At 31.7% G+C, this 21,570-nt stretch overlaps 1 protein-coding gene across 3 annotated transcripts; it reads right to left on the minus strand.

The window, feature by feature from the left end:
• Window positions 1-7,671: 7,671 nt before the first annotated feature.
• On the minus strand, window positions 7,672-13,433 carry LOC115705212 (phospholipid:diacylglycerol acyltransferase 1). Of its 3 annotated transcripts, XM_061105273.1 has the most exons (8): window positions 12,357-12,498; window positions 11,289-11,394; window positions 10,657-10,879; window positions 10,228-10,511; window positions 9,321-9,645; window positions 8,907-9,166; window positions 8,052-8,546; window positions 7,672-7,972 (listed from the first exon to the last, which is right to left on the minus strand). In XM_061105273.1, the coding sequence occupies exons 3-7, from the start codon at window positions 10,855-10,857 to the stop codon at window positions 8,063-8,065; spliced, it is 1,554 nt and encodes a 517-aa protein (XP_060961256.1). In that variant the 5' UTR covers window positions 10,858-10,879; window positions 11,289-11,394; window positions 12,357-12,498; the 3' UTR covers window positions 7,672-7,972; window positions 8,052-8,062. The 3 variants fall into 3 exon arrangements, with proteins under 3 accessions (XP_060961256.1, XP_030488335.2, XP_030488334.2); XM_030632475.2 differs by lacking the exon at window positions 11,289-11,394 and having other exon boundaries at window positions 7,672-7,965; window positions 12,357-13,433; XM_030632474.2 differs by lacking the exon at window positions 11,289-11,394 and having other exon boundaries at window positions 12,357-13,433.
• Window positions 13,434-21,570: the final 8,137 nt, after the last annotated feature.

The following is a 21,570-nucleotide window of genomic DNA, read 5'->3' on the forward strand; positions in this document are numbered from 1 at the left end:
ATAACTAAAGCTTTAAGGGAGGGGTAAAATAGTCATTTTACCAAGTATTATTTTAGTTTTGTCTTATATGGATTTTGAATTTTTGTTGGCTGAATTAGAATTATAATTTAGGTTTTTTTTTTTCTTTATTTATTTAAATTAAAGATAGGAAATGTTAGATAAAAGGAAAAAAAAAATTAGAATACATATACGTTGCTCTCTCTTTCTCTCTCTCTCGAAAATCCTAAGAAGCCATTTGAAGCTGAGTTTTTATTCTTCAATCAACCAAGTTTAGATTGGTTTAAGCTAACCCAAGGTTCTGCCCAAGATTAAAGGTGAGTCTCATGTTCTTTTCCTTGAAATTTCATGATTTGAATTGAGTTTTTGCTTAGGGTTTAGTTCAATTTCAAGGCTGTTATGCTAAGGAGAGTTGAGGATGTGTTTGTAGGCTGGATTTAGAGTTTATTTAAGTTTAAATCAATTAGAATTAGTGGTTGTTTCATTTGAATTGATTTAGGTGAATTTTATTAAGTTTAATTTCACTTAATTATGCAATTTTGGTTAAATGGATGAGGTGATGTTAATTGATGCTTGGATTATGTTGAGTATATGATTTTGGTTTGATTTGGAGCAGTTTGGCAGGTGTGATTGAGTTTGTAGTTGTAGTTTGAGTTGAGTGAGTTAGAGTTTAAGAGCTCAAAACTCACTCAACAATGGTGAAGTTGTGATTTTAAGTTAATTGTTGGTTTTGAGTGTTGAGATATGTTGCATACATGTTATAGAACTGTTCTGTGAAGTTTGGGAACAATTGGTTAGGTTTGGAGCAAGTTTTGGGACTTTGAAGATCTAAAATTTTTGACTTTCTGGTGTGATGAACCGGAATTCCGAATGGTACAGGGCTGCACCAACCGGAATTCCGGATGGTTAATTTTCAGGAATCGCCGATTTTTCGTATTTTAGCCATAACTTTTCACTCGGGTGTCCGTTTTAGATATTCTATATACTGTTTTGAAGCTTATGAAGAGCTCTACAGTATGAGACATAGTTTAGAGCCAAAAGATATATTTTACTTTAGGGTGTTCTTACGATAAGATTTGGTAGAAAACCCTAGGTTATTTTATGCGAGTTTTAGACAGTGTTTTGGAATAGACCCTTATTGATTTACCTTTGCCGTGACATAGGACTCGAAAGTGTCGAGCATCGTTCCACTCAGGTCGGCCCACATACTTGACTTTGGACTTGAGGTAAGAAAAGTATTAAATATTGTATAAGGTTAATGTTATGATTGTTACAGTTTCGATTAAGATCGAAATCTTGTTATACGTTGTTGTGACTTAATCTTAATCGAGGTTAATGATATGTATTGGTTGTGACTCGATGATGATCGAGGGAAATTAATAGGAAACGATTATCATCGTTGTGACTTGATTATGATCGAGGGTAATGATAAGAAACGATTATCATCGTTTGACTCGATTATGATCGAGGGAAATATTATGAAACAATTATCATCATTTGACTCGATTATGATCGAGGGAAGTATTATGAAACAATTATTATCGTTGTGGCTCGATTATGATCGAGTAAAAGAAACGGTTATCACCGTTATGAGTAATTACTCCTGAAACCGCAGATAGGTTTCTTACTTATCGTTTGCTATATCGGGCAACGATAGTGACATATGTAGCTCGTGGGTAACGAGTGGTAAGGGTACTTTATGAGGTACCGGGATTGTGTGATTACGAGGTCGTGAGATGGATTAAGTGTGTTGTTATATGATGAGTTGTAATTGAATATATTATGTTATAGTGGGACTGAATGGATGTTATGTTGCTTGTGAAGTTAATCACTTTTGTTGTAATAATGCATGATTAGAATGCTTTATGAAGTACAAAGATTGAGTTGATATGTTAATGTGTGAACTGGAGTGCTTTATGAAGCATTAAAAGTAAGTGTTTACAATACTATATGATTAGGGTGTTTTATGAAACACTGAGGTTATTGATTATGTATAACTATAAATACTCTTAATTTTGTAACAAGTTTGCCTGTATAGACGTTGAATTGTATATGTACGTTGAAAGAGAATGATCTCTTGGTTTGTATAATCTGTGGTACTATAATTTGCTATTATTTTCCATGATTTTCTTTATCTAATAGCTTTTCTTGCTGAGTCACTGTGACTCACGGGTACTTCATGGTGCAGGTAAGAAGATTAGCAGTTCTGTTCGGCCATGGGTCAAAGGTCTTCCAGCAGTGTACATATCAACCGTGTTGTCTTGGCTTTTGTGAAGCAGGATCAACCCTTTTCTATGATTTGATGTATAACCTATTCTTGTTCAAATGGAATTGTAATTAGTTGTAAAAGAATTTTCTTAGCAGGGGATCCCCATATTACAACAGTATTTAAAATGAAAGTCTTTATGTTGAATTTAATTAAAGGTTTTAATTAAACTACATTTTTTCTAAAAATTTATAGATTAGTAATAATAATAAGTTTATAAAAGCACACACATGGCGTCCCTGAGAGTCAGGGCGTTACACTACAAATTTTAATAACTGAAACTCAACGTACAAACAACGTGAAAGCAACATGCTCAAAAAGCAACAAAATCAAACAACGTATTTACAACTTTAAAATAACGGTAAAATAACGAACAATGTTATTACTAAATATAAGTAATTTTTCTTCATATTTACATTCTCTTCCTATCAATCCCCCCACTTTATTGAAAATCAATATAATGTGTGATCTCTTATTATTTTACATGTCTTAATGTAAGAGATAAGATACATTTTTGTTTTGACATGTAAAATTCTATTTTTTTACATATTGAACAACTAGTGTAGTGTATAGTAATTCATAACAAACTTTAAAATAACACGAAAACAACTTAATTTTATGTAATATTTTCATGTTGCAAAAACAACACAAAAAAAAAAAAACTTCACAATAATATGAAAACAACTTAATTATTCTTTTGTAGATATTGTGTAGTTTTTGTTGCTTTCAACCAAAACAATATCGATTGATGAACAAGTAATTATAGCAAACACACAAAACAACTACTAATGTTGTTATTGCATCAGTATACATAATTTTTCTACATATTTGCAATATCTTCTTGTCACATTCAGTTATATTTGTGTTATTATTGTATTGCATGTACATTTAACTTTCAATTTTGGGAAGATGAAAAAATAACGTAAATAAAACTTAAAAACAACATAAACGCAACATATTTTTATATTGAAATTTTAACACACACTCACTGTTCTTTTTATATTTCCCAGAAATTAAATGCAGTAACAACATCAATTTTTTTATTCAAAAAAAATCAGATTTGTTTTTTTTTTTTAAAAGAAAACGCAAAATGTGTGGGTATATGAAAATCCAAGGAGATCTCCCTCAATCGTTGATATTCAATGATTTCATTAGATCTCCTCCTCGATTGTTGATCCTTTCTCGTCGGCTTCATGGAGATCTCCCCACGGTGATCCGACTGCCATGGCAGAATATCGAAGAAAAGCTTATCGCCGGCGTTAATGGAGATCAACCCAAAGTTCCTAGTGGGCATTCATGGAGATCACAAAAAACTTTTATATCTTTGGTAGCTGTTAATTTTAGATGTCCATCACTTGATTGTTTGGGTGGAGTGTTGCCTCCAATGAAGAACAACTCACTTTATTTTGCTCTTTTAAGAAGGAGAAGTTTTTTGGGGAAGAAGACTCCCGTATTTTTGAAAAAAAAAACTTTAGTTTTTCTAATTTGGTTTATTTTCTCATATAGTAATAAAAATGTAAAATTTGACCCTAATAAAGCTATAGATGAAAAAATCCCTTAAGTATAATTACATTATATAATTACTACAAAATGTTTAAAATATTAAATAATATTATTGTGTATTATTACTATTAATATTAATTACTAACATTATTTTATCAAATAAAAGAATATAAATTTATGTAATTACTATTTCCTCATCTTGTATTTTAAAATATTATATAATTACTATATTGATTAATTGTACAATAATTTCCACACCCCCAAACGAGAAAAATATTATCTATCACATTTAATGTGTCAAATATTTGTTATTATTTACAATTTATTATAATATAATCTATTATTAATTCTCTCGCATAAATTATATATTATGTAATCTTTCTTGCTCTCAATCCGTAATTCATTAGTTATAATATATTTAAAGGGATAAATAGCGGCATAAATACTCAAAGTTTTGAGTTTGTAAGCGGCATAAATCTAATGATTTTTTTAGTGGTATAAGTACTCATTGTAAAACTGTAATTTTTCTCTATTTTCATCAGTAACAGGTTACGTTTTAAATTTATTAAAAAAAGATTTGGAAGTAACTAATATTACATATTTTCGTCCAAACCAAAGAATCTAGAATTTGAGTCTTATAAGTGTCCTGTTTAAGACAATAACAAACTCTGTACTGATGAAACTGGAAGAAAATTACAGTTTTATAAACATTGGGTATTTATGGCGCTAAAAAAAATCATTGAGTTTATGCCGCTTACAAACCCAAAACTTTGGATACTTATGCCACTATTTACCCTATTTAAAATAAGGTAAATACTATTTTGGACCATGCGTTTTGCAAAAATTACTAATTAGACTTTCTGTTTTGTTAAATGACAAAATGGACACTGTATTTTTTAAAAGTGTACAAATAGGACACTGAATTGATTTTTTTCAAAATAAAATTTAATAATAATCCGATCTAAAAGTGTTATGACAAAGCTGTTTAATTTTTCGTATATGTTCGTGTTAGCAATTGTCTTCAAGTAATTAATTTTTAAAAAAAGTTGTTAAAAATTAAGCTCAGGGTCCTATTTTTACCATTTTAGAAAATACAGGGTCCATTTTGTCATTTAACAAAACAGAGGATCCAATTGGTAACTTTTACAAAATACAGGGTCCAAAATAAAAATGTAATATGGGTTGAGTTTTTTGACATGACAAGAAACTGGCACGAGTCCGGAAAGTATGAACATTGAGCACAACTAGACACGAAAAAGTATGGATTTGGACACGACACGACACGACACAATACTACAAATTGACACGACACGAAAAATATGTCCTTAGCATGACACAACACGAGAAACACGAAAGACACAACACGTAAGCACGAACAACCTAGCCCAAAAACACAATACACGATAAGCCCAAAAAATACATTACGACATGTTAAAAAACCTTATAATTTATTAATAATAATAATAAGATATACATTTATCAATTATAAATAAGTTAAAATAATAATAAAATTTAAATATAATACTAAATATTATAATTTTATAATTAAAACTATTAAAACATGAAAAATTAAGATTATATATTAATTTATTTATAGTGTGATATAAAAATTAAATATTTATAAGTAAATATTTAAATTCTAATGTTAATATATTTTTATATGATTACTTGTAAAATATTAATCAAAAGTTATATAAATTATATAACTAAAATTTTGAAATATACAAATAATTTAGTAATTGTAAAAAAAATATATGAAAAAGTAAAGCACGAATTTAAGCTCGAATATAAAAATGGACTGACCTGTTTAAGAAATACGGGCATACACGAGCAAAGTACGACACGAAAATATTGGGCCTACCCTTTAAAAATATTGATATGACACGACACAACCCATATTTTTCTGTGGCACAGCACAACATGACGGATAAATACGGGTTGAGCCAACACGGCACGCACGAGCTTATAATACTACAACTGTTAATGTGATAAATTCTGTCCCGTAAGAAGAACTTAAAAAAAAGAGACTTTGTAATATCAAGTAAAACCCACAATATGAACAGAAAAAGTACGACCAAACAACAAAAATAACGCTCAAAACATTCAAATGTCGTTAAAGTGAATGTTCTTATTTTATAACTGATACAATCAATATGATTACTATGCCAATTATAATTATAAGTTGTAACGATCTTAATAGGGGTGTTCATTGGATCACGTCCAATGAATTTAGACCCAACCGATCCAATCCAATTATTTATTGGATATTGAATTTTGCCATTCGATCCAATACAATCGAATTGAGTCATCCGATCCAATAGATGTATTGGATTGGATTAGTTCCAACCATTGGATGCATTAACTAGTTTTTTATTGGATTGGATTAGATCTATCCAATCTATTTTAGTCACCATTTAAGTTAATTTCATTAAAAAGAAAAAAATATATAAAATAAAATTAATTCAATACGCATTGACAATTTTATTAGCGTTTAGAAAGATAAAAATTAATATTTTAAATCTAAAGTTTTTTCTTCTTCTTTAATCTCATGTGTTAAATGTGTATTAAATCAATTAATTTATATTTTTTAAATAAAATATATTAAATATATAAAATTATTATATTAAAAATATATAAATATAATTGGATGATAATTAGATCGGTTTGGTCGGTTATTCATTGGATCGGATGTCTCATCCAACAACCGATCCGATCCAATTATGATGGATATCTGATTCTATTAGATCAGTTGGAATTAGATCAGTCAGTTGTAACTAGATTGAATAACTTTCTGCACATCCTTAGATCTTATTATAACTACATTTACATTTTGTAACGATTACCTACTACCATGTAAATAATTGCATCTACCTCCATTTAAAATGAACTCAATAATAATACAAATCAAGAGTACTATTCAAAAGTAGAGAAAGTTCAAGCCTCAAAGCTGGACCACTATAATTTTATTTTTTTTTTTGTATTTTTTATATATTATTTATATACTTGCATATAATTTTACTATATTTTTTTGAGTACTTACTATTCTAAATTAGTACATATTTAGTGTTGTTGAAATTCCTCCAACAACACCTAAATTAAGTAATTATCTCAAATTACACTTAAAATTCAATTACTTTCCAAACAAACCCTTATATAAAACACATTTCTAACACATTTCTTAATCTTATTTTATTATGCCTTAAAAAACAATTGTGGAACTAAAAAATTAAAGTAATTATTTAAGTATTATATGATAAAAGTAAAAATAACAGTAAAGTTAATGGCTTTGATCATGTTTATTAAAAAAGTGGGATATTATGTCATTTTGTTAGATATTTAATTAAAGGAATTAATTATTTAAAGTGGATGGATACTTTTATTTTACACATATTTGACTCTTTATACGTATCAAAAAGACAAAAAAGAAAAACCAATTATTTATATTTCCTCAGTATTATTTAATTATAAAATCAAGCCATGTACTTTATTTTAAGCAAAAATGTGATAATAATATATTATATGATAAGATGCCAATAATAATCAAGTTGGGGCTCAACCTAGCTAGTGTCTGCCTAGGTCTTTATTTACGGTTTATTTTAATCATTACCAATGACTGAGACAAAGTTTAGTCACATTTGGATAGAAACGTTTCACCTAACGTGACATTCCTCATACCTTTATTTAACTAAGGTTGTCTCCTCAGGACAAAGTTTGCTGAATATTCAACTCTCTTTATTTGTTTAATTTTGTTTTAATAAATGAGAATTTGGACTTGGACATGGTCTTGGTCTTAGTCTTGGTCTTGTTTTTGATCAAGCCTAAAAACGTATTATACTAGACAAGGCAGGTAATTAAACAGTAAAAATTAATATGGTATATAATCCAAGAAAATATAGAAAGGAATATGCAACCACCTGTGAGAATAAATTAATTGAATATAAGAATTTCAATCAGATAACAACGAGGAATAAGTGCTTCCCCCCAAAAAAATGAAGACTGCAACTATAGATGAATACTACTGGTTGTGATGAACTTGTTTCTGAAACCAGCTCTCTCACTTCACTGTCTTCATTTTTTTCTTTCTAAAATATGTAATGAGAGCTGTAGCTTTAATCAACACAGCAACCATTTTCATTTCTAATTCACCATGCGTGTCTTGCTTTTGAAGTTCCGGGGTTTAAGTAAGAACGTAGCCATTACTGAAAACTTGAAAGAAAGAAAGAAAAAAAGGGTCAAAATTTGCAATGAGGTAGTTATGCATAGAAACCTAATAAAGAAAACTCACCGTGTAATATGTTAGAGTTGTAAATCAATTGCCTCGGACCACTTGAAAATATCAGAGAACACTCGATCTCCACCTAACTCATCGCCAGTTGCACCAGCGGCTACTCTTATAATGTCTTCTATGAGTGCAAAATTTCCCATTATATCGACATGAGCGCCACTTTGAGTGCCTCGGCCTTCTAAAAGATTGGCTGGAGGAGCATGATCGTACTCCCTTATGTATGTACGGACGCCAGAAGGATTAAACCGAGTCTTCCCCCGCCAACCTTTTGCGCACATGAAACCCGAACTCAAAACAGGGACAGTTTCATCTCCATCGCTCAAGAAAACTCCACCTTTCAAACATGGGTCCTCATTTCCACCCTCTGCCGAGGTGTCTATCTGGAAGGGAATGTAGCATTCTGAAGGAGGAGTTAGCTTGTACACATAAGCTCTTTCCGTGGGAATACCTACTCCGTACATTGTATATATCTCCATGTCTGGCGCATTTGGTAATCTGAAAAAGCAGTTCAGGAGGTTTAACAACAATGAGGCTAAAGGTCGCATTACTTGGATAATACAAGTCCACAATCACCAGCTCATAGATATATTGGTTACCTTAGTCTAATAAGAGAACACACATAAGTGATCAACTTATTATATTTTTCCAGATTGGAGGATAGCTTCTCAATACCTTAAATTAATGCACACACAAATTTTGATAGCAGTTTAGTCTAAATTTCTTCAGCAAGGCAGGCGATAAGCAAGTTAGATGTTTGCTTTTAGTTAAGACAACAGCATGAAATCAAAACCTCTGAACCAATATTTTAAGCACACAATTAATCAAACTAAAGGGATTCATAAAACTAGAACTCACTCTGTTTCCAAAGGGTTCGACCAGTATTTGTAATGTTGATATTTTGGGTCCTTCAAATCGTCTGCAATTCCGTAAGAAAAGTGAGCTCCTCCTCGTGCCATCAACTTTGGGGCGACAAAATGAAGCAGATCCAAAATTTCTGTAACAGTGTAAGCTTTGTAATCTGCAATAGCCTTGACACTCCCAACACCCATTTCATGGTACTCCGTCCAAACATCACATTTTGTCGTGTTCACAAGGTTATTACCCTTTTCAGCGCCCTGACAATTAACCATTTAAGTACAAAAATAAACTAACATAGGTCCAATTGCAATTATGTCTATAACCAACTGTGTCACAGACTCATAAGGAACTTTTTACTAACAGAAGAACTGTCAATTTATAATAAAATGAAGTGCCAAAGTCAGAAAGTACCCTATAATCGATCCTCTCAATCTCAGAAGAATGTACTGCAGCTATATCTTTCCCAAATGATATCATTCTCCCGTAATTCACTCCCTTAGTTGAACCCTTATTTATTGCTCCATTTTGGCCGTTTGCTAGTGTGCCATTGTTCTTCAGCTTCTTTGCAGTACAATCATAAAATCCTTCAGGTGACCGATCAAGGCCACCCCATATAGTCTCACCTCCTTTGGGTATCATTGACATTGTTGCATCCCATGTGCGGGTCATCCGCATCATGTGCTGTAAAGTCTGAAGACCAAAAACATCCTTATCTAAAACACCTGGTGCGAAGGCCCTGCATTATTAGAGAATAACAGTTCATCAAATGCCCCAACAAAAAGTGACATGCTTCTTGGAAACTAATTTTGATTTTAAAAGTTTAATAAATATATAAAAATCCATTCATTGGTAGACGTAAAAAGGTTATAAGATGGAATGTTTTCAATTTGTACAGTAGATTGATTTCAATGCAAAGGAAGAAAGATTTACCAATGAATGTAACAGAAACCACACAAATGATAGAGTATCATGTAATACACCAGAAGGCTTATGGAGTGAAAAGCATTTTTTATTTCAAAATTAGAATTAAATTGTTGGGTGTTACGATATTTTCTTCCTCCCAACTTTAAGACTGAAAATGATACTAGTCCATCAAGCACTACATGGATAAGGATAACAATAAAAAATAAAGTATCCAGGTAAACTCAACTGTGACATAAAAACTATTTTATTGGCATACTGTTATTAACTGAAAGCGTACCAATTACCGCACAAACTGTATTCAGCTATACTGTAATTCTAAGAGTGAAAGATATAATAATAACGAGAAAATGGCCTAATTATCATCCTATTACACAGCATAGGTCAAGAGCAAAACCTGGCAACAGCAATATCCTTTGCTTCAATGGAGAAAAGCCCTGAGACTGCTTTTGGAACACCTAAGAATGGTCCTCCAATGTTCATTACAGCTTTGATATGCTTTGCACACCAATCTGATCCACCCCCACCTCCCATTGGTGCTGGTGCCTCGACCCACTTCATGAAATGCAGAAAGTAAAGAACACCCATTGAATGAGGAATAACTACAACCTTTTTCCCACCATTTGTAGTAACCATCAGTTCAATATTGCTCTTTATCCTGCTTAAAGTTTGGTCCCTTACCTAATCAAATCAATCAGAGTAGCTCATTTTAGGGCTGAAAGATACATACTGCAAAAAAAGAACAACAAAAACAAAGACAGTACATTCTTTCAAATGAGCCTCCTGAGGGAATCTTCAAGAAAATCAATGACTGACTTAACAATACCTCAGTGTTTTGAAATGATAATCTCCAATCATATGCAGCCATATACATGGTTTTTTCTTCATATCCAATCCGAGCCAAGTTAGCAATTAAAACTGCCCAGACAAAATAACCTGGTGCAAAGTAATCAGCTGCCACAAGTCCAGATACAGGTCTTACCCTTACGCCTGACTGGTCCATTCCAGTTTCATTATCCAGAGACATATGCTCAGCCCAGCATAATGGTCTGTAAAAATAAAAATAATCCACCCATAGAAATCAATCCACCTAATTACTTCTGGAAAACAGTAAGAAAAACAGAGAGATTTGGAAACTAAAACAACCTGACAAAGTTACAACATGAAGAAAATATAACATTGGACAAGTCGTGCAAAAGACATGATACATTTTCGTAGTTCCCTTTCTTCCCAGCTGTTTTAATATTTTCTCCAGAAAAATTTAAAGAGCAAAAAGGAAGTGCCGCTTGATCAAACATTATAATTTGAATTATGACACTTAGTATGAGATGCAGCACCTAAATGCATTCTAAATACTTGTTTAAACCACCTTTTATTTATGAAATGAACATCGTCCAGCAACAAAATATATGTGGGCGGGTACGATTAACCCGTACATCTAAAGAAAGCAGTGCATACCTATAACAAGTAAGAATGACATGGCTGGAAAGACAGGAATCCACAAGCTGACAGCTGGTGTTTGATCCAACTTAAGGAGTAAGAATCAGAAATATTCAGCACACGCCTATAATTGTTTAACAGAATTCAGCTGATAAGATGACTAGCCATGGGCCCTTGGATAGAACGTAATTGATATATTAGATACAATCATGTTTTACAAAAGTTTAGTTGAATTAATGGCTTCAAAAGGTGTTGTTACATCCTAGACTAAATCAAGTACTATGGTTGTAGAAGAAGACACAAGTTTAGCATCTGAACTGGCCAGGGGGTATTGAAGTTTCAAAACAAGGATCCTGGTTATACATAATCCGTCCAGCTGAATCTTAAATCTTATTTAACCTATTCTTATCTTAGAAATAAAAACCATAAAGGATAGAGCTTTTAAGAAAGTTACATCGGTGCATAAGTTTCTAGAATTTGCATAAAACCGTCATTAAGATTTTGAGCAAGCCCTTAATACATGAGCTAACTCTTCTATAAGCCTCCACGTGAATTTTAGATAATGTCTCATGAATCATGATTATTTGACATACCAGTTACATAAGGAAAAAGAAAATTATTGCATAACATTTTCAATTATCACATGACAATCAGCTATAAGTTTTCACAATAGTACAAGGACAATGTGAATAAAATACTACTGGGATAGCACTTTCCTTCAGACAGAAGCAATGCAGAGCAAGTAATAAATTCAAGAAATCCTTTCCAGAAGAACTAAAACAACATTAGATCTAATTGTACTAAAGATTTTAAGCTTTACCAAAACAATGTCCCCTAAAGATTCTTAAGCTTTAAGAAACCTCTCACCCTCATAGCTTTACATTGCAAAAGCAGAAATTGTCAGCTTTAGCACTTCAGTACCACTCCTACTCCCCTCACGTCACACTCATTCAAAAGTTGAAAATTTCATCCAACAAATCAAAACCCACAACAGCAAATTCACTACAAAAATCATACAAAACAGAACACAGCAAAAAAAGGAAACTCCATACCAAATCAAACCCAAAAAGTAAATATTTGCATTACCTTTTATACAATTCCCCAAACGTGCCGCCCCACAACCTCTTCCTAAACAAGTCATCAGCACACCGATGCCCCTCCCACAATTCGAGGCCGCCGGTGACGATACCGGGAACAAACACGACCGGATGTTTGGCACTCAAACCCTCTTTCCGCAACTTCACGCCAGGTGGGTCAGGTAACGGACCGGTAATCGCTTCGGTCACGTACTGAGGGAACGAAGCCGGCATTGTATTGTACAAAAACAGCATAAACCACCAAGTCGAACATATACAGCCAATAAACCAGCAACAACCATCGATACACGACCACTTCCTTCTCCTCCTCTCGATTTCTCTCAGCTTTGTCTCCCTGTTCTCTCTCTCCTTCTCGCTATCTTCATTTAAATCATTATTTTTAAGCTCTGGGTTGGGACCTTTCCCCTTTCTCTGCCTCAAAAACGACATGGGTTCTCTCCTCACGAAAATTAAAAGCTCCCCGGTGACTGTGTGTGATTCAGCACCAAACCCAGATACGAGTTCGAGGTGATTGGCTCATCTGACAGGCCGGTGAGAAATGGAGGCACCCTATTGGCTGATATCTCAGGAGGGTTCGTGCGGTCATATAGCTAGGGAGGAGGCCAGGCCTAGAATAAGGTAAAGGAAGAAGTAAAGTACTCGAAGCTTTCAGATCTGGTGCGGGTCCCGCTAGGGCTTCATGTAGGACACGTGGCGCCAACTATGTCAGAGATTCGTTGGCCTCGTGTGACGTGTCACGGTGGCGCGTCCGCCAACCGGAGGAAAAGGGCTGGTTTTCTCGGTGGGAATGGTGCTGACTTTGCTTTCTTACCCTGTTCTTGGGTTATATATATTTAGATATTTATATATGCATCTCCAAATTAAGAACTGGTACTAGAAAAGAGTTGTCGTTTTGGCTTTTTATTGTGGTACTTTTTGGTGGGGTTTACATTTTCTGGAGCTTTCCTCCAATGCCGAACAAAAAAAAAACTGGACTGTATTCTTGCAGCTCCAACGTCCAACAACTAAAAATAATAATAAAAAAATCCTATCTTTCTCTCTGTATCATTGTTTAATTAACAGAAAAGACATAATCTTTGTTCACCCAAAAATAATAATATATGATTGGTGAAGAAAACAATTTAATAATAATAATAAAATGATCTGATCAGACAGACCGCAAAGTTTAGAAAAGTTAAGAGAAAAACTTGTGGTGTGATCAAGATTAATGTGTAGATTTTATTATTATTACATTGCAAAACTAGAGATGAAATTTAAATAAATAAAATATTTTGGAGCTTTTAATTGTGTAGTATGAATTACCAGCTTATAGTTATACTTCTACCTTTCTAATTTCATTTGAGAATTATTACGTAAAAAATATAAATTGATATTTTATTTGTAAAAATACTTTCATAAAGTAAAGACAATATTTATACTTTTTTATGTGATTTTAATTATAAAAATACCACTTACACTATTATCACTAGGGATGCACATTTTCCCCGTCTAAATGGGGATCGGGGCGGGGACGGGAATCAAATTTTGTCCCCGAATGTTAAACGGGGCGGGGACGGGGATGACATTTTCCGTCCCGACCCGTTTAATTTATTAATTATTTTTTATTAATATTTTATATTTTATAAATGTATTTGTATTTTTTTAGTATATTAATATCATTTTTACAATTTTTGAAGTTGTATTTTTGTATAATAATTACTATATTGAATAGTAAATAATATGTAATATTTTATCTTTTATCTAATTTAATCATTTTATACATTTAATTTTTTAAAATAAATTTTATTTTTACAATAGGGGATTCCCCATCCCGTCCCCGATGAAGAATAAGCGGGGATGGGGATTAAAATCCTTAACGGGGATGGGGACGGGGAGAGCACTCCCCGCTAATTCCCCGCCCCGTGTGCATCCCTAATCATCACTTACACAATCAGACGATGGTTACAGGGTGGTTGCTACGTGGTTGCATCAGACGAATCAGACGATGGTTGCAGGGTGGTTGCTAAGTGGTTGGTTGAAGGTTGCATCAAACGAAAGTTTATAGGTGGTTGTTGGGCAGTTGGCTGAAAGTTGCATCAGACAAAGGTTTCAATCAGACGAAATAACTGTCAGCAAAATGTTTAGGCAACTGTAATGCAATTGTAATACAACTGTTGTGAAACATTAAAAATCAAAACAGTGTTTTCACGTATGTAACTCTATCTACATGTCTCTTAATGATTTAATATGAATAAATTCACTATTGGAAATTTGAAAAACAACAAAAATACACCAGGATAAACATTTTACTATAGTATTGATGTAATTTTTTTTTTAATTATACTTGAGTTAGATTGTTTGGGAACTCCAGCTCAACATTTTGAGATCTGCCTTTCATGGATCTAAAAATTGAAGTCAGTACATTCGTTTTATGCAAATTAAATTGAATTTCCAGTTGAATTTTAGTTTCTTAGTAGTTTTTCTACACTTTTTTTTATGAATTTGAAGCAGCCCCTGTTTTGATTGATTATGGTCGTCTTCTCAGGTGAAGTCGCCGGAATTAATGGTGGTTCTTTTTCTCATTGAATTTTTGTTTCGGTTGCGTTGGGTTGCTGCGTAGTTGCACGATAGTTGCCCAGGAAGCATGGATCCTGAGTTGAAGGTCTGTGTAAGTGATATTTGTGTAATTTTTTTTATCTTAATTGTATATTTGTTTATTTAGCCAGCTGAAAGTATTTTTGTAATATTGTTACTTTTTTTTTTTTTTTGGTAAAACTGAAAAAAGCCCTTTCATTTAAAGAAAAAAAAGGGGCTTATGCCTTTCCAAAAAGTATGTTGGCAAATTTATTTTTAATGTGTCATAAAATATCTTGGCAATGGCATGTGGGTGGGTGGATAGACGGGCAATTGCCTACTCTCACAATTTTAAGCAGTTTTTTTCTTTTTGTATTTTCTTTCTTTTTGTCATTACAATAAATAGAAGATAAATATTATTTTGGATTGTAAAAGTTATTAATTAAATTTAAATGATAAAATAGACCTTGTATTTTTTAAAATTGTATAAATAAAATTCTAAACTGAATTTTGGTCGAAATAAAACTTAATAATAATATGATTTAGAAATATTATGACAAAACTAGGTACATTTTCTGTATCTATTCGTATCAAAAATTGTCTTAAAGTTTGTTATATTATAAAATAAAATAGTTGAAAATTAAGTTAAGCGTCCTATTTTAACTATTTTAAAAAATATAAGGTTCATTTTATTATTTAACAAAATAGATGGTCCAATTAATAATTTTTGCAAAACGCAAGGTTCAAAATAGTATTTACCCATAAATATATATATGGATCATTTCTTAATAGGTATTACCCATGAATGGTTACTAAACAAATTTAACTATAAAACATTAATTTTAAAAATATTAAATCATCAAATTTTGATCTAATAACGAATAATAAAAGAGAAATTTGAATTTTTACACTTAGTTTAACTACTTAATTAAAAAAAAAAAATCAAAAAATATCTCTTTTTATACTATATCAAAAATATGTTCATATCAAAATATTTAAGTGAAACTCAATTATTACTTATCTTTCTTTTTTGCTATTTTTTTTTTTTTTCAACCGATGAAACAATCTCAGCCCATATGATATAAAAGTGAGAGATTTTTCTAATTCGATAGAAAAATTAAGCATAAAAACTCAATTTTTTCTAATTTTACCCATTCATGGGTAATACACATTAAGAGTGCATCACTTTATATATCATTTTTTTTTGTTTTTTCTTATAGTTTGAGTTGCTCTGGTAGTTATTACGGTAGTTGTTATGTGGATTTAAATTACGATTAATTTAAGTTACTTCATTAATTGTTATATATCTGTGTTGTTATGTGAATTTTCGTAAAAAAAAATTAATTTAAAATGTAAAAAAAAAACCATCAAATATATATTATAATTAAATATTTATATTTATATTTTAATATTTCTTTATAAATCTTATTTAGTATTTATCTAATTAAACTTTTATATTTATATCTTAGTAATTTGTATATTTTAGATTTGTAAAAACAATGCCAAAATTTTAATCCTAGATCCGTCCTACATGTGGTGGACTGGTTTAGGCAACAATATATATAAACACAAAATAATTAATGCCCCTTCAATTGTGATATAATAAAGAGAAATTTACATGGTATACTAACTTTTGTTATTTTTTTACAAAAATACTGTCAGGCGGTATTTTTTATTTTTTTACTGTATTTTTTTATAAGTTTCATACTGCAGTATACTGTGTTAAGTTTTCACTCGTGTTCTACTATTGTTTTTTAGTTGTTCTACTGTTGTTTTGAGTTGTTCTGTTTTATATTTTACTGGTGTTATATAAAAATACAGTATTTTTGAAAACTTTTTCGTGTAACAGTATTTTTGTAAAAGTTAATGCAAATTCCAGTATTTTTGTAAGTTTCCCTATAATAAATAACAAATAAGGAAAATTAAGATCGGTGTGTGCATGACTTTGAATTAGTGATATTGGAGACTAAAGTGTTTGGTTCAAATAGAATAAAATGAAAATAATTTTTTTTATTAATTTTTTTATTTAGCTGTATTTTAAAGTATTAGAATGTCATTTAAATGAAATAACTTTTACATCATTTTTAGTTGAATAACTATTCAATTTTAAATATAAGATGATAAATTTTTTAATAATTTTTTATGTGTTTTAAATATGATTTGATTGATTTGATGATTCTAAAAAAAAAATGATTTGATTCTATTTTTATTTTAATTCTCATTCTCATGTTATTTTTATATTTTTATTCTTTTCAATTAAACGACACCTAAAATTAATTTTAGAGCATCAGGGGCAAAAAAAATAAAATTTGGTCTTTTATTAAAAATAAAATCATTAATCAATACTTCATAAATTTAATTTTTTTAAAAAAAAAAACAGTATCTCATAAATTCCTTTACATTTATTTAATGAATTTAAATATTGTAAATAAAAGTACAATCAAAATATTATTCAAATTTGTTGATCGATCTATCCCAAAAATATGTCTTCTTTCTTCAAATTTGTCATATCGAACAATCTCCAATCTATAAAATTTAATAATAACATTCATCTATTCAAAATTATTAGAAAAAATAACAGAGATTGATTCATTTAAAAATTTATCTTTCTTGCTTTTTGAGATGTAAATTTGTTAATCAAATCATTGTATTCAAGTGTATCTAGCAAATTAATTTCAATTGACAACCTAGCTAATTCACTCAATCTCTCTTGCAACATAGTCGTTCTTAAATAAGACTTGATTAATTTTAATATTGAAAAACTTCTCTCAGTCGATGTAATTGTAATTAGAATTGTTAGTGATATTCTATAGGCAATTAATGCATTTAGAAATGAATCAATTTTTTTTAATGTAATCAAATATCTAGATTGAACTACCATTTTTATTTGAAAAATTTTCTCTCAACATTTTTAATTCTCAAAACAAATCACAACCATTAATATCATAAATTCCATTGTATTTTAAAACATTTTCAAGATTTGAAGATTGATATTTTAAATCATTTTCATCAAGTGATTTTAGGTTTTTCAAATTGAATAAAAATCCAAAAATATTTGCATTCTCTTGAAACTGTTCAAATTTATTTCTAAGTGAACAAATAATTTGGTTAACCATGAAAATAAATTAATCAATCCGAAATGATTCCTCAGTATACTTTACTATCTCACCATCACCAATATTTTCATTACATTATTTTTTCTACGAATCACACGTTTTTCAAAAAAATTAGGCTCAATTCTCATCTCATTTGAAATTTCTTTAGTTGTAATTATAGCTAAAACAAATCCTCTTTCTTATAATTTTTTAAAGAGTAATTTGCGGCATAAATACCTAAGTTTATCATTCGGTTGCAATTTAATACCTAAATTAAAATTTTAGCGGCATAAATACCTTCCGTTACACTTTCAGACATTTTGTAGGTACCTGCTGTTATCTTACACACTAGACACCAGCTGGCATGCCACATCATTTAAAATAATGCCACATCATCTTATAAAATTACCACCTAATATTAACTATTAAAATAAAAAATGTAATTTGATTAAAAAAAAATGTACATAAAATTAATTTATTAAATTTATGTAATATAATCTGATATTAAATAATAATAAACATTAATCAAATGTTACATTAAAAAACATATATTCTTCAAAGTTTTAAACTGTTCCAAATAAAAAAAAATAAAACAAACAAACCCTAAAACTGTGGAAGCATAATCGGGGAGAGAGAAAAAGGTGGGGCTGGACGATAAACTTCGACCTCGACCAAAGGTTCTCGCGACACCTTCTTCTCCGACCACGGGAGGAGCCATCAACGTCGGGGAGAGAGAAAGTGTTGGGCGAGAGCTTCTTCTCCGACCACGGCAACCACCAACGTCGGGGAGAAGATGAACCTCGAACGTACTGTAGGTGCTGGCTGGTCCCCGTGGCCGTCTCGCCCAACGCTTTCTCTCTCCCCGGCGCTGATGGCTCCTCCCGTGGTCGGAGAAGATGGTCTCGCCAGAAGATGATGGGTCGTGTGCCGTCGTGGTCGGAGAAGAACCTCCAACCGCCACCTCTTTCTCACTCCCCCTCCCCGACTCTAGTTCCACAAACTTAGGGTTTTTATTATTTACCTTTTGATTTTGAAGACAGGTTGAAGACAATGGTTTTTATTATTTAATATCAGATTATATTACATAAATTTAATAAATTAATTTTATGTGCTTTTTTTTTTAAATCAAATTAAATCTTTTATTTTAATAGTTAATATTAGGTGGCAATTTTATAAGATGATGTGGCATTATTTTAAATGATGTGGCATGCCAGCTGGTGTCTAGTGTGCAAGATAATAGCAAGGTACCTACAGAATGTCTGAAAGTGTAACGGAAGGTATTCTTCCACTCCTATGGGACTAATTGAAGTATCTACAAATCTTAGTATAAGAGATATTTTGGCATTAGTTTATTAACTTCCAAATTTTCTATTTATAATTGTTCATTAGTTTTTTCGTTTGAATTACTTTCATCTTTTTTGTTAGTAACAACAAATTTTTCTAAAATTCCTGTAACGCCCTAATGCTAAGGCACGCTACAGTGCTTTTTCAATTATTGTGCAATCTTTGCTAATCAAAGAAATTTCTCGAAAAACGTGTCAAATTAAAACTTTTGCTTTAAATACTAAACTTTGTAATATAATATAATATTTACAAATTCCGGGATCCCGTTTTCAAACTTTGTAAAATTTACTTTTCAAACTATACATTTCAAAATACATAATTTCCAGGTCACACAGCGACTTTCAAAATAAACCTCCCAGATGTTCCGAGACCGAACACTCCAGGTCGCGCTGCTTGACATGTACAATCTCACCCGAGCTCAGGTTCATTCTTGTTCAGCCTTCGCCTTTCCTTTACCTACACATGGAAGCAGAAACTGTGAGTCAACAGACTCAGTAAGAAATGCATATAACATACCATATAATTTCCGACCTGTAAATAGGCGCCCATACACCTATTTACAGAGCTTAACAGATGAGTATGAACGTTCAACACTAGGGTACAACCACTATACCACATACACATCGTACCTCACTATACGAGTGTTGGTAGGGTTTACCCCGAACACTGAGTAATACTGAGTGATGTACCACACACCTTAGCATTTTCCTGTGCCCGTGTTGGTATCACTGTTTCGTACTTACAACAACAGTAATCACTATACCAATGCACTCTATAACTTATTCATACAAGTGTTGGTAGTGCATAACATAATTCAAGCATGCATATACAAACACATATACACACATTCAGATAATCACATCATACATTATACACAGTTCTTACCTGTTTTCCGAATTCAAGTGTGCTGGCCGACCTGAACGGAAATCTCGTGCTAGATGGATGCCCTAATCACAATATTTGTAACACAGATGAGTGACTCGCCAAATCACTTTCCGGGACTTAAACTTAAAACTAAAAGTTTCCCTATCGATAAACCTCATGGCAATACCCTAAATATCTCAAAATTGGGTAAAACTAGGGTTCTGAAAATTCCCCCAACAGGCAGACCGGTTCCTAACCGGAAATCCGGTTTTGGGTCACCATCTGGTCGACCGGTTGGTACAGGTCCCCCAGAACCAGAATTCCGGTTCTGTGCTGGGAACCCAAAAATTTCCCCCATGACCTCAAATTTCAACCAAACTTTATCAAACTCTCCAGTACACCTATGCAATGCATAAATAACCATTTCCAACCAATAATTCACAAAACAAATCAATAAATCTCAAGTTGCCATTAAAGCTCAAAGCTTGAGTTTCAAAACTCAAGCTTGCTTAGAACTGACATCAAGCATTAAAACTAGCTGCTAGGGACTTAGATTAACTCAAACTAACCCTAGAAATTGAACCCTAAGCATTTTAAAACCTAACAGCCCCTCATAATCAAAATCACCATTTCAACCTAACTTAAAAACTTGAAAACTAAGAAGGGTTCATTGGAACTTACCTTAGATTGATTTTCTTCTTTGAAATCCTTGCTGAAATCCAACAATCAACAACAAACTCCCTTGGTTTGTCCCAGCCGAAAGCAAGAGAGAGAGAGAGAGAGAGGTTCAAGAGAAAACTCTAAAATTCAATCTTTTCTTTTTCCTTGATTTTTCTTCAAATGAGACAAAAGGATTTAATTAATCCCTTGCTGAAATCAACTTAGCTAGGTGTCAAAACCTAAGGCAGCCACCTATCTTATTTTTTTCAAATGACAAAAATGCCCTTAAAGGTATAACTTAGGTATTTCTAAAGCTAGGGGTAAAATGGTCAATTTCCATAACCCCGCTCAATCCCGATAATTTCTTTTCTCTAAAATATTTCCCACTATGAAATAAGGTTCTAAACTTACCCATGTGATCAATCTAGCCATCCATCGCATTTTCCGTTGTCGCCGAACAAAAATTACAAAAATAACATATTTCACATATAAGCTAAATAATACCCCTAGAGTTTAATAAAATCTCCGGAATTGAGAAATTATAACTCTAATATTTATTTCTAAATATTGGGGTCCACAATTAAATTTATTCACAAATAATAATAAAATAATAAAAATTAGTGCTAATTGCCTTTACTAATCCACATTACTAGAGCGGTCATTACAATTATCCCCCCGTTAATAGGA

The sequence above is a fragment of the Cannabis sativa genome, chromosome 1 (assembly GCF_029168945.1).
Source record: "Cannabis sativa cultivar Pink pepper isolate KNU-18-1 chromosome 1, ASM2916894v1, whole genome shotgun sequence".
Taxonomy (NCBI): Eukaryota; Viridiplantae; Streptophyta; class Magnoliopsida; order Rosales; family Cannabaceae; genus Cannabis; species Cannabis sativa.